The sequence below is a fragment of the Podarcis cretensis genome (genome assembly GCF_951804945.1).
Source record: "Podarcis cretensis genome assembly, chromosome: 13".
Taxonomy (NCBI): Eukaryota; Metazoa; Chordata; class Lepidosauria; order Squamata; family Lacertidae; genus Podarcis; species Podarcis cretensis.
Genome location: NC_137182.1, coordinates 33,822,142 through 33,836,501, shown reverse-complemented (window position 1 = coordinate 33,836,501; position 14,360 = coordinate 33,822,142). Strand labels below are relative to the sequence as shown.

General features: G+C 40.3%; 1 protein-coding gene across 1 annotated transcript; it reads left to right on the top strand.

Annotated features, from left to right (window-relative positions):
- Window positions 1–6,682: 6,682 nt before the first annotated feature.
- LOC307201446 (vomeronasal type-2 receptor 26-like) lies at window positions 6,683–13,846 on the top strand (the record flags this gene model as incomplete). Its single annotated transcript, XM_079950676.1, has 3 exons — window positions 6,683–8,450; window positions 10,785–10,911; window positions 12,948–13,846. The coding sequence occupies exons 1-3, from the start codon at window positions 8,298–8,300 to the stop codon at window positions 13,844–13,846; spliced, it is 1,179 nt and encodes a 392-aa protein (XP_079806802.1). The 5' UTR covers window positions 6,683–8,297.
- Window positions 13,847–14,360: the final 514 nt, after the last annotated feature.

Here is a 14,360-nt window from a genome sequence, read left to right as displayed (position 1 = left end):
AAGTTCATCTGTTTATTTTAAGACCGTATTCCCTCCTATGAAGCTTCCCAGTTTCTGAGATATTCAGGGAAGGCCCTTGGAAACTTGCTCCTAGAGAGGTTAGACTGGTTCCCAACTTCTTGTCCTGCCACAGGGAAGTGAAGACTTATTTGTTCCAACAGGCTTTTGGAAACTGAATGCTTGTAATGAAAGGGCGGGTGCTGTGCTGTTTTTATTATAACTTTTTTATGTTTTCAATCATTTCTATATATATAGTTTTAATTCAACCGATGTTTAATTGTTTTTTTACAAAGCGATTAACACCAACCTAAATATCCAAATCGAGCTGCAAGCACTCAAAACGACAATTGAACATATCACAGATCAATCAGATAGAGATAAAGGGGGGGGGGTGAAATTATGCAGGATTCCAGAAAAAGAGGGAGGAGAGATTATTGCTTTTATTTTAAGTTGTTTTGACAGTTTGAAGATAGACCTGCCCCCATTGTTCTCCCTGACATTGAACAGGTGCACAGAGTGGGTAGGCCTTAGAGCAAGAAAGGCAGATGCACCAAGAGACATTTTGAATGCTGCCAAACCAAAACTTTGATCTCTTTGATTTTAAATGCCTTACAGAATTTTCAAGAACTTAAAATACAACTCCATTTCCAGAAATGGACATGCACTCAATGAATGAGGAAATTATATTAGAATGTAATGAAGGTTCGCCTACCATGTTTTACTGTGTCTTGGAAATTACCAGACAGAGGACCATGCAACAACTGTGGCTCCTTTAAGAAAGGAAAAGGCCACCAGATTCCCCTCCTTCTTCCATGTTGGTGTGTAAGTGGAAAAGGATTCTGCAATTATACTGAAATGGTGTCTTTTTCCCTCCAGGGATGTTGGTGGTTGTGGGACAGGGGAAAGAGAATGGGCCTGGTATGCTGCTTTGTGTATAAAGGATATGTGCATATTTGCTTGGGCAGGGACAAGCCATCTCCGTGCTGCCATGTCCATCCTGTGTCCACAAAGCCTAGGAGATTGGAAGGCTGCTTTGCTCTAAGTCTACACCTTCTAAATAAAGCACTAGAAAGGCCATTCTGTTGTTTTTGACATCCTTCTTTAGTATCTCTGCATCCAACCACTCCTACATGCCCTCGCTTGGGCCTATGGTTCAGAATGGATATTCTCCCTCAACATACCACAAAACCTGTGTCAATTAAGAGCTGAGCAGTGACATAAGGCCAATCTATATGTTACGTTAGCTACATATTTGTGTCCTATCTGCTTCTCTGTTGGAAACCAGGTTGGAACTAGAAGGAATTGCACACATACACACTGAGTAGACAGCAATGTTATTAGTTGTTGTAGAACCAGTTAAACAGTTACTCAATTTGTGCTCCTTGTTTATCCCAAAGTTGGTATCTCACCTTGTTATTTCTTCTTGTTTCACCTTGCTATTTCTTTTTGATTGAAAATCCCTCCTGAAAAGCACCTTTTCTCTGAAATATCTGCATAATTTCACTGTCCTCATATATACACAAAACAGTAATTTTTTTATTATTAATCCATTGTTATAGATTAATTTCACTCCCAATAGTCCTTTCTCTGCTGTTTCCTTGTGCTTCCCTCCACTTTTTGTTCACTGTGTTTCCTCCTTGCATGACTACAGAGAGTAGAGTAACTGGATAAGTCAATATAGCAGGACTGAAGAACATTTGTGGGCCAAGTTCCAGTGGAGCCATGGGAAGGGGGCAGACATGCAAGAAGACTCAAGTGTCCAGTATTGGGATCAAATCAGGCCATGACTTATATTGATTGCAGATGTAAGCCAGTTTTGGCATAGGCATTGAGTGTGTATTGTAAAATCGACCAACCCAGTTGATTGATAGTAGGTGTTGATCACTGTCAGGGGTCATTGTATAATGTGCATGAAGTGCCTCCCTGGTGCTGGGGGCCCCTTACGACTTGCCTGCAGGGCCCTATTTGGGCAAATTGCTCCAATTGCCTTAAGGCCAACCCTGATGAGACTGCAGAGTTTGGACTGACAAGCCCTGCACCTTCTAGGTCCATGGTGCCACTTTTCAGAGTACAGACTCCAGGACTCCAGAGCCAGGAGGCCCAGAGTCCGCAACCAACTGCACAGCTTCCCCAGCTCAAGGGTCAGGTCAATAGTGGTACGTGCTGCAATTTAATCAGAGGAAGGAGTGCAAGTGGGGGGCTGGCTGGGGCAGATCGACCAGGCAAGAGAGCTCTCCCAAGTCCCTTCCATTCCTTCACTTATCCTGGGCTTGAACAGAGCAAGGCAAGCACATGTAACTGGTACTGGCCTCACCCCTCCCATGAAGGGAAGTCTATTTCACACTTCACAGAATCCTGTATGCATTTCCTGGCACCTAGCAGGATGCAAGAGGAAGAAGCAACCCCTCCTGTCATGCCGCCCTCTCCACCATGGCCACTCCATGCCACAGCTGCCACCCTGCCACAATTCCATGGGGAACAGGGATTTTCAGTCCATGGGCCATATTCGCATATGAGCAACCTTTCAGGGGCACAGTAGTGTGCAGGGCCAGAGTAGAGCATGGCTTGAACATTTGATGTAAGTCTTATCCAGGGATGAGGAATAAATTCAATTTAGTTTGCATTTAAATATCAACCTACTTAATTCACATTTACAGAAACAATGTGTGACCAAAACACAAGCATTCTTAAAAATGTGCATGTTTCTGAATTTTTCAATGCAGTTCTGCAGCCAGATAATGTGTGCAATAATGCATAGACTAAAGTGTACTAGACTAGACTAAAGTGTACATAGAAATGCATATATTATTGAAAAGATTTAAAAAAAAAATATTAAGGAACACTGCATTGCAGAAACGTGTATATTAGGTAAAATTGCATAAAGATTTGTACATCATGAGAAATGCATACTAAAAAAAACCCAAAAACCTGGCAGCATATTTAGATATAGTCCCAGGCAAAGGTAACTTGCGGTCACCTGGCAAATTTCCACCAACTAGTTATTATCATTCTAAGAAGAAAATGATTGTTCTATAATAGGGAAAACTCCTAGCAGTTCCACATGATGCAGCTGCAGAGACCAACAACACACTGGGGAAGATATAATCATAATTACCATTTTTATCTTCTCATACAATTGACATCCAGAGTCCATTAGCAAGATGAACAATCAGCTTCTGAGGACAGCTATAAATCACACATGTTACTAAGAACACAATCTCGGCATAGGTAAGATGGTGCCAATTTTCTTTCTATGATCATTTGCTCTATATTTGTTTCCCTTGCATCCATCACCTTTTCCTGCCATGATTTTAAGTCCCTTCCCCCCACAAAAAAACACTACTGTATGTGTATCCCAGTTCTCATTCTTATTGCTTTATTCATCTTCAACTTCTCAATTTCTTACTATAAAAAAGTCCCGCATTTATTAGTTATTGATTTACACATTCATTCCTGCACACTGCCACAACCCAATGTACCTTACATTCTTTTGGACAAGCTGATTGAAAATCCTCAAGGTTACACTTCTTTTCTTACATTTTAAGACAAGATAATAGATACCTGTAGGTGAAAAGAAGCACATGGCTATTTTTTAAGAAAAGGAAAAGGCATACTTCTTAAGATCTCCCTTCAAGAATACAGGGAGGAGATAACAAGAATATGCTATTGAAAGTCACAGATTGATAAGGAGCTACTTTTAAATATAAGACTGGCACCCAAATTCCCTAGAAGACCACGTGGTGACCAAGTGTAGCAGCAGAATCAACTACGATTCTAAGAAGGCTGTAGCAAAACTGGTAACATCATCATATGTGCTGTAGATGGAAACATACGTTTGGAGGGGACTTTTTGTCAATAAAATCATATTGGTGGTAGCTTTGCTGCTTGCAATGCTATGTCATACTGTATGCAAGACTCATTCTATTAATTGTTCCATATATAATGATCCTCATCCTATCCCTCATGAATTTTACCAGTCAGGAGATTTTGTCATTGGTGGGATTGTTTCTCAAGTCTACTTCCTTTATAACAACCTCTCCTTCTTGGAACAGCCAGCACAGGCCTTGATTGAGGAATCCATGTAAGATTTCCTTCCTTCCTTCCTTCCTTCCTTCCTTCCTTCCTTCCTTCCTTCCTTCTCTGTCCCTCCCCTCCCTTCCCGCACAAACTTCCATCTCTCTCTCATTCAACAATAGTTCGGTTATCAATATCTGAGTGCACATCATTAAGATATTATTTCTTCTGCTTCATGCTATAACACATTGAGACTACCTTATACTGGGACAATATAGGCTTTGTGTCTGGATATTAAAGCACCATGGATTGGGGCCATCAATCAAATCTGACTCCTAAATGAGAAGATGCTTATGATAAATGGTAGATGCATTTAATTTACATTAATATGTCCCTGCCTTTCAGGATTTCAGGTTTTTAGGCATGTTCAATGCTCAATGGGTGGACAAGGGACGGGCACACATTTAAGTCCCACTCACAATGTCCTTGCATACATCATGCCCTCCCAGTACCTCTGTTGATTAATATGGCATGGTACATGATTGTGAGAGGGGTTCTATTCACATTCAAGCAAACATGAATAAAATCCTCCTTTATTACATTGCATTACATTACTGTTGTAATGTTTCATTGACAAAACATTATTTTTGTAAAGAAAGCGAATCTAACAGTGCAAGGGACAGTATAGTAAGGCCTTACATGACCCCAAAACATTCTGATAATTTAAATATTTATCAGAAAACTATATGTTTCATATAGGTTACTGCCAGGAGTCCAGGTTCCCAGCTTGATAGCGCAGTAAGCATAGGTAATTAAAAAGCAGGATTTATTGCAAAAACAAACAGATAGCTCCAGTCGGCTCTAACACAGCCGATGGTATTATCACTCAAGATGACCCTTCTGAAGACGCCTTCCAGTTTCTACAGAATATATTGAACCGTCACCCCTTGCGTCTCGTTTTGCTTCCTATCCAGCAGCCCTCCCATTCACCAACTCTTCAGACTTATTGGATTAGCTCCAGCCTCTTCCTGTTCTGACAGACTATCTCTGTGCCTGTTTGTGACTGATTGAGCTTCCTGGGAGCTTTGGCTGTGTTCCAGCCCGCTCTCAGTCATTTCCTCGGCAACTGGCATTCCAATGCCTGGAGGAGGCACCCCTGTCTTTTTTATTCTTTGCTCAACCGGTGTCAATTCTAACCTGTCTGTTCTGCAGCAGGCTGTAAAGTTCCACTAGGAGCTGGCTCATTCCTGACACATATTTTCTGCTAGCTTTATTCTATTATCTCCTTGGTTTTGCAACTTCTGTAGTATTGAGTTACATCTCAATATCAGAAGTTTGCTGTTGAATGATGATGAAGTGTACAAATGTATTTCTGTGGCTCATTGGCTATTGTTTTATTAAACAGGTTGTACCTCTTTTTACAGTTCGCTGCCTAAGAACTACCAGCACATTCTGGCTTTAGCATTTGCTGTCAAAGAGATCAATGAGAATCCCAGCATCTTATCAAACGTCTCTCTGGGGTTCTATATCCTCAATAGCTACTTCAGTGCAAGAATGACCTATAAAGCCACCCTGAGCCTGCTTTCCAAACAACAACAGTTTGTCCCCAACTTCTGTTGTGATGACCAGAACACACTGATAGCTTTCATTGGTGGATCTATATCTGAAATCTCTGTCAATATGGCCATTATTTCAGCAATGCACAAGACTCCACAGGTAAGCTCTTGGTCTAGAGATACCACAAAAGTGTTGCACCATCTTGATCAGGGATGCTGGAGGATTCCACTCCAAGCACACATGGAAATGGAAATTCACATGTTCATTAGTATTTAGGAAAGTAAATCAGGCAAGCACATATTATCTGTATTCACAGTTCTTGTTTTGTTTTTACATTATTTTAATTCATTTTCCAAATTATTACAAATCAAACCAAATTTAATTTACTGCAATTTCTTAAAATCCGGTTTCCTGTTCCTGTTCCAAACATATGATCATCATCATTCCCTCGCATAGCTGCATAATTTTTTATTTAGAGTCCAGTTGAAATCCTTCACTTGCCATTAAACCATTTGTACAGCTGGCCATGTTTTTCACCATACGAACAGCACCTCCGTTACATCTTATTAATAAATAATCCATTTCAAATGTGTAGTTCTTCATATACATTGTTGTTCTGGACCTGGTGTGCTTGGAGAGTTAATTACTATCTTCCATTGTTCAGTTATTTGCAGTGTTTATCTGGATGGTACAAGGTCACATTCCATTCCTTACTCTGTTAACAGACTAGCGTATGAGCTGCAGCCATAAATAACTCACAGAGTGCATATCCAAACTCCACCATTAAAATTCCACTCTGGAGTTCTTCCTCTGAACACAGTTAAAAAGCAAGATGTTTTTTCTCAAATTCAGCCTCTTTACCACATCTGTTCAGCAGCAGTTCATTCTCTCCCCCCCACACACACACACATTCCTGCGACAGCACTCCTACTCCAGTCCATAAATAATTTTAAATAAAGTCCATTCAGCCTCGGTTGAGGGGGGGTCATAGTAAAACCTTGTTAAATTACTTGTTGAGCATAAATCAAAAGCCTCCCCCCTCTTTTCCGAAATAACAAACAGAATAACATAGCAGCGGCTACACAGAGAAGAGAAGAGAAGAGAAGAGAAGAGAAGAAAAAAGGAGGCCATTTGAAAACCATAAGAAAGCACAAAGCACCTTGTCCTCCCCCTTCTTTTTCCTGTTGCTGTAAGGATTCACAAGCTTCAAAGAAAACATTCAGATACCTTGAAAGAGTGTCTGCATATGTCAGTCCAGTTCAGATGTAGAACTAATTATCAAAGGGTACTTCCTGGAATTCTTCAAGCAGAGGGAAGAAAAGCTATAAATCATGGATGGTCAAATGCTTGATTGCCTGCATCATACTAGATTTTGCACTTGATTGCCTACAGGACCATTTCCAACTCTGGGATACAAAGACACACTTTTTTATTATGTGCAAAAAATCTTATATGTTTTATTTCAGCTCACTTATGGGTCATTTCTGGCAGTACAACATGGCAAAATGCTATTTCCATTTTTGTACCAGATGGTTCCCAACGAAGCCTACCAATACATGGGAGTTGTGCGGTTACTTCAGCATTTCAGATGGACATGGGTTGGGCTCTTGGCTGTGGCAGATGACAAAGGGGACCAGTTTTTACAGACCGTGGTGCCAATGCTCTCCCAGAATGGCATATGTTATGCCTTCATAGTAAGAATACCAAAATGTAATTATGTGGATGAATTGATAGAATTGCTTATACAGCAACAGAAAAACTATGAGATTCTCATGGAGAGAAAGGTCAGTGTGTTCTTTGTATATGGAGAACCTCCATCCTTTCAGGTTATGAGAATGTTGCTATTTCTAGCACCTTTCTTGTCACTGCCACCTCTGGGCAAAGTGTGGATTGTTACATCCCACTGGGATTTTGAATCACTGTCCGTTCAAAAGATCTGGGATATACAAGCCTTTCATGGTACCATATCCTTCAGCATTCATTCAAATCAGCCATTGGGATTTCAAGAGTTCATTAAGGGAGTAAGACCTTCCTGGGCCAAAGGAGATGGTTTTATCCAGGACTTCTGGGAACAGGCATTCAGCTGCTCATTAAAGTCTAATGAACAGGAGGGAAAGGAGAATAAAATCTGCACTGGAAAGGAGAAGATGGAGAATATTCCTGGAATTCTGTTTGAAATGGACATGACTGGCCACAGCTATAATGTCTACAATGCTGTCTATGCTGTGGCACATGCTTTGCATGCCATGTACATGCACAGCTTCAAATACAGAACAATGGAAGAAGGAAGGAAATTAGCCGTTCAGAATATACAACCCTGGCAGGTAATGACAATTAAATACAATGGCTACAGAACAGATTAGCTTATGATCCAGAAATAAAGGCACTTCTATCTCTGCATGAAACAATTCCAGCAGTAGGGGACTGTTTGGGGACGAGGGTATTCATTTTGATAAGTAATGTTACTAATGACCTTTTCCCCATAATATGCCAAGCATTTGTAGCCTAATAGAGAGGAACGACAGTAAGCAATAGAAAATGAACTCATACATAGAAGACCCAGACAGACTTTTAAGAATGCTAAACATTGGAATATTTGGGAGGCCTAGAATCATTATTTATCCCTTTGTCAATATATTCTTCCAAATTAGGTCCATCACTTTCTAAGTAGGGTCATATTCAATAATAGTGCTAGAGAAAGTCTGCACTTTGATGGAAATGGAGAAATGGTGGCCAGTTTTGATGTTACCAATTGGATGATGTTTCCCAATGGCTCAGTGATGAGAGTAAAAGTTGGAAGGCTAGAACCTCAAGCTCCTCCAGGCAAAGAGTTAACAATTCATGATGACCAAATTGTCTGGCACCAAAGCTTTAATCAGGTGAGACTCATCTTTTGAAAACATATTATTACAGTTGAGCTTTAATTCTTCTAAAATCTCACAGAATCTCTTTATTTCATGAACAAGGCCTCATCTCAAAGAGGGTTCATCATCTTTTTTTTTTTTTAATAATATTTATTAAAAATTTTCCAGAATAAAAAGGAAAGATAGCAAGCAAGAAAGAAAAAACAGATATGATTTACACTTGGTTTCAGTGGCATCTTTCCCGGACTTCCCACCCCCCACCCCCTCTTGTATTCCATTTCCCTTAAATTGATTCCACAGATTCTTACCCCAAATTTTAAAACCTTATTTGTAATTTTAAATAACCCATTTATTCCAAATTAATTTATCTTATTTATCTTAATGAGCCATTTCTCCTTATATTTTATATAATTCCCTAAGATCGACCCCATTTCCCTTCCACGAATTCCCCTATTTTCAAACAACAGACATGAAAAAAGAAAAGAAAGAAATAATATATAATTTTACAGCCTTTGGATTCCAAATCTCCCCCCCCCCCATTCCCCAGTTCCAATCCCCAAAGTTCATCCATTGTCTACTGCCAGCCTGGTGTATCCACGTCTATATCTCAACTCCACTTTGCCGTCTTTTGATAGCTTTTAATTTCAGAAAGTCCAATCTCGAAAAAACTCTCAGAAAAAGTCATTGTTCTTCCATCCAGACCTCTATGTTTAAGAGTCTAACTTAAATTCTATTTCTTGGTCCTTTTAAAGTCTGGATGTTCCAAATACTCCGGCTTCAAATTTGGTCCAGCTCTTATTCCTCAGGTTGCTTTTTCCTGTTCTGCTGCAGAAACCTTCTAATTCAGAAACTTTTTGTTCTCCACAGAGGCTTTTGTTATTCAGGAACATAACTTGCGTCAAGTCCCTTCCTTTCTTCAATAGATAAATCCATTGTCTCCTTTAGTATAGAAACCTCTGTAGACAAAATAATGCTTCGTTTTTGCAGCTTTCCCAAGAGATAACAGATCCTGCTCAAATTCATAGTATTTTTCCACTTGCTGCTACTGTTGCAATGTCCCAGCCTCCCTCTAGAGGGAATATGGTAACTTAATTTCTTTCAAAATCAGACCCAAAAGTCAAATAACTTGTTGCCTTTATTTCCAATAATTTATGTCCAAATTGTAACAAATCTAACCAGCAAAGCCATCGTAACAAAGTTCTCTTTTATTTTCCTGCTTTGACAGCTACTTTGACAGCTGTCAAAGTTTCTGTGTCTCTTCACCAGTCTCTCATAGCGGATCATTCCCGGTTCCCGGGGGGGGGTTGCACTTTAGTTCCCACAAATCAGTCTTCTCCTCCAGCACAATTATTGTAATTTCCCTTCGTGAAGTTAAAAATTTTTTTCAGGTAAACAAGTTCATCTCTCGATCTTAGTTGTCAAATCCTTGCATTGAGCCATCTACAACAGGGGGGGCGGACTTCCTTTTTGCACTCCCCCCACTCGCTCCAAATTCAAAGATCAAATTTCCCTTTTAAGTCCAATCAATTTACTCACGGGTTGTTCCTTTTAGTCCAAATCCGAAATTTTCAAAGAAGAAGTCGTTGCTCTCCGCCGAATGGCATGCGGCTTCGCTGGGCAGGGGAAGCATTGGACTCACAGCACCACACCCCCCGTCACCCGCTCCGCAGCCTTTAAAAAGGCTCCTTCGTGGGTCGGGGGGGCGCAAATGGTGCCCGCCGAGTCACCAAGTCCATGGGCATCCCCGCCCATGGTTTTTGAGGGTCCCCTCGTCGCCGGCACGGCAGGACCCGACCCCTACCCAGCCGACTCCCTCCGTAGCTCGGAGGGAGTCCGCCATTCGGCGATGGCGCCGAATATTTCACGAGGGCAGCAACACCTTTCTGATGAACTGAAGTATTGTTATTATTAATCAAACCCATCAGTTAATTAAATGTAAGGAATTAGTTTTTCGTTTACCTTCATATGAAGTCCTCTACAGTGCACAAGTCCCATCATTTCTGACCACTGATTGGAGTTATAGTTATGTCTAGAGGGCAGCATTTTGGCTACCCCTGACTTATAAGCACACTGTAATCTCCCTCAATCATCCAGAACTTGAGACTAACTACCTTTTGTAGGTCCATGGCTTGGTGCAAAGCTAATTGAATGAGAGAGATAAAGGAACTGCAGTTTTCCACCTTTCACTGATCCTTTTAATTCTGACTGGTGTAAAAACTGACAATTTTGGTGTATGGGGACAATGTGCTTGGAGACCAATATCAGGTCATGTTATTTCTGTTTGCCATACACCCCATTATGTAGAATGGATGGCTGGCCTTGCTTAAAATCCTTCATGTTTCTTTACAGGTGCTGCCAGTTTCTATATGCAATGACAACTGCTATCCTGGCTATAGCAGGAAGAAGAAGGAGGGAGAGAGATTTTGCTGCTATGATTGTGCTCGGTGTCCAGAAGGAAAGATCTCACACCAGAAGGGTAGGAGGAGTAATCAATAAATTTTATAAAATACACAGGGAACAGAACATAAAACAACATAACCTAGAGTCACAATCCTCCAAGCAGATCTTAATGCACTCATCAATTCAAATAGGAGCTGGTGTGTGTGTGTGTGTGTGTGTGTGTGTGTGTGTGTGTCCCTAAGAAATCTCAGACTTTAAAAATTATCAGTCAGTTTTTGAAATGGGTCTGCAAATGTACTAGAAGCTTCAAGAGAAGAGAAATATGTTCCTAATATTTACTTCTGAATAAGATATGAGCTGCCACATTTTGGAACAAGTGAAATTTCGAAATCTTCAAAGGAAACCCCTGGTGGACTGCAATGCAGTAATGCATCCTCAATGTATTGAACACATGTATTGCCATAGCCAGATAAACCTTCTTTAGGAATGGGCACAGTTGGTGTACCAGCCCAAACTGGACAAACATACTCACCCAAGGCTACAATGTCCACCTGGATGTGAAAGAGCAAAACTATTACAAAATTATAAGTAAGATTTAGCAAAGCTAAGCATGTAGTGATTGGTGCAATTTGCATAGACAGTGGGAACAACCAACTTGCATGGGTTTTCCTTTTTCATGTATAATATTCAGAAGTGTGTGTGTGGCTTGATGCCATCATTGAGATAGAAAGGGAATAGCAAATTTCTGTTTATTATACCAAACTAATTTTGATTTGTTTATTCACACATAGCATCCCTCATAGAAGACTTTCACCTAAAAGCCTTCACTTCTGTGGCTTCCCCAATAATGGGAAGTAGGTAGATGGTGATTTAGCAGTAAATCACTATATTTTTTTTAAGTACATTAGTGAGAATTTTTGACTTGGTTATTTAAAAATGACGATAGAAAGGCTTTTATTCTGAACTAGACTGTTAGGATTTCTAGAATCTCTTTATTAAAAAGCAGATTTGCATTTGAATATAAAGCTGACCTTTCTCCCCCTCTTTCTCTCTCCCACCTGCAAAAAGCAGACCACTTTGCAAAATTTTCTCCAAACATTCTGCACCATATGTTGTGGTGGCCTCAATTTTCCCCACTCAGTGCTCTGGAATGATTCAAGTGGTACAGACAAAATAATGCACAGGTTGCCAATGCATTTGATGGCCACTTACAGCAGCAGCCAAAAAAAAAACCCCACATCTTTTTGGGCTGGTTATACAGGAAGGTGCTCTAATTACTGCTAATGGGGATTTGAAGCCCAACACTGAGGGACAGGCATGCAATTTCTATTTCTGCTAGACAAATTTGGTGCAATCCTCTTCTCACTTCCCCATTACTCTGCTTGGTCATCCCAAGTATATGCAGTGCATCCCATCAACTCACCAGTAAGGTGAGACAGCAATTTTTCTTCATCTGTGAGACATGATCTTATTGCACATGTGTTCCACTGAGATAAATGTCACTTAATTAAATGTCACATGATTAAATGTTCATATCCATTGTAAATGAATCAATGTATTCCATTCTTTGCATTCATTCCACAAGCAGAATCAAGTCAGTGTGCTTCCGAAACTTCATGGATGGTCCACCATCCCGGAACTGACCAGAACCAAACTATTACAGTTTCAAAAAGCTAGCTGTGCAATGTGCCTTCATACCATGCTCTGGGATTAAAGGGCTCTCCAAACTCAAATACAATAGTAATAATAATAATAATTAGGCATGTGAAAAGTGCTTTTTGGATGTTTAAAGTGCTCCACATACACTATCCCAATAACATCAATAACAATCTTGTAAATTATACATGAGAATTAAGACTAACAAAGAACAGCATTTCCAAGAGTCACCTTCTATGTTCATGACTTGAGAAGAGGTCTGCATCATACAAAAATTGTGTCACAGAAAACATTTAGTCATTACCAGATCTGTATGATCACCAAGCACTCTCACTTTCTCTTTGAAATTATGGGAATCCTTTCTCCTAGTGTTGGTCAAAGAAATGCAACATTTAAAAATTAGGGAGGTGTTGGTTAACATTTTAAAATACTTAAACAATTCCTCCTTTTTTTCAGACATGGATGCCTGTGTCAGTTGTCCAGAAGACCAATACCCCAACAACAGCCAAATTGAATGCATTCCCAAGATTCTAGTCCACCTTTCTTATAAAGAAACGTTAGGGAGCATTTTAACTATCACGGCTATTTCTTTCTCCTTGATCACAAGTTTAGTACTTGGAACTTTTATGAAGCACAAAGACACTCCCATAGTCAAAGCCAACAATGAGACCCTTACCTGCATCCTCCTCATCTCTATCCTCCTTTGCTTCCTCTGCTCCTTACTCTTCATCGGACAGCCTGGAAAGGTCATCTGCCTTTTTCGACAAATTACTTTTGGCATCATCTTTTCTGTGGCTCTTTCATCTGTGTTGGCAAAAACCATCACTGTGGTTCTGGCATTCATGGCAACCAAACCAGGATCTAGAATGAGGAAATGGGTGGGGAAAGGACTCGCAAATTCTATTGTCCTTTCCTGCTCCTTTATTCAAGCAGGCATTTGTGCTCTTTGGTTATTTACATCCCCTCCATTCCCTGATAGAGACATGCACACAGTGCATGGAAAGATAATACTAGAATGTAATGAAGGTTCAGCAATCATGTTCTATTGTGTCTTGGGCTACATAGGCTTCCTGGCCATTGTCAGTTTGGTTGTGGCTTTCCTAGCCCGGAAGTTGCCAGACAGTTTCAATGAGGCCAAATTTATCACTTTCAGCATGTTGGTGTTTTGCAGTGTTTGGATAACCTTTCTTCCAACCTACTTGAGCACTAAAGGAAAATATATGGTGGCTGTGGAAATCTTCTCCATCCTGTCCTCCAGTGCTGGATTGCTTGGTTGCATATTTTTCCCTAAATGCTACATCATTGTACTGAGACCAGAGCTGAATAACAGGGAGATACTAATAAGAAAAAAATAATAATATGATAATGCTTATACAACTGGATAGCTCAGTTGGTTAGAGCATGGTGCTTATGACACCAAGGTTGCAAGTTCATTCCCCATATGGAAAGCTACATATTCCTGCATTGCAGGTGGATGAACTAGATGATCCTCACGGTCCCTTCCAATTCTACCATGCTATGATTCTATTACCTGGTTTTATCTGTGTTACCTGAAAATAGTGAGGGAAGGGATGTTATGAGAATTTATGCATGAGTGCTTGCCTAGGCAAATGTTACTGCTCAAATTCTCAAGGGGTCCTTGTATCTTGATCCTTCTCTCACACACACACTTTTGGCTTCAGCTCATCTGCAAGATGTCCTCCTCACCTTTGACTATTAGTAAGGTAAAAACAGTGTTCAGCATAGTGTTACTATTGTCTTTTTTCCACTCAGCATCATGGGATTTGTAGTTCACCATGACATATCAATTGATAAGTCCTTTGCCTACACCTCATATGACCAAACAACATTGAGGCAAGTAACTGTTGC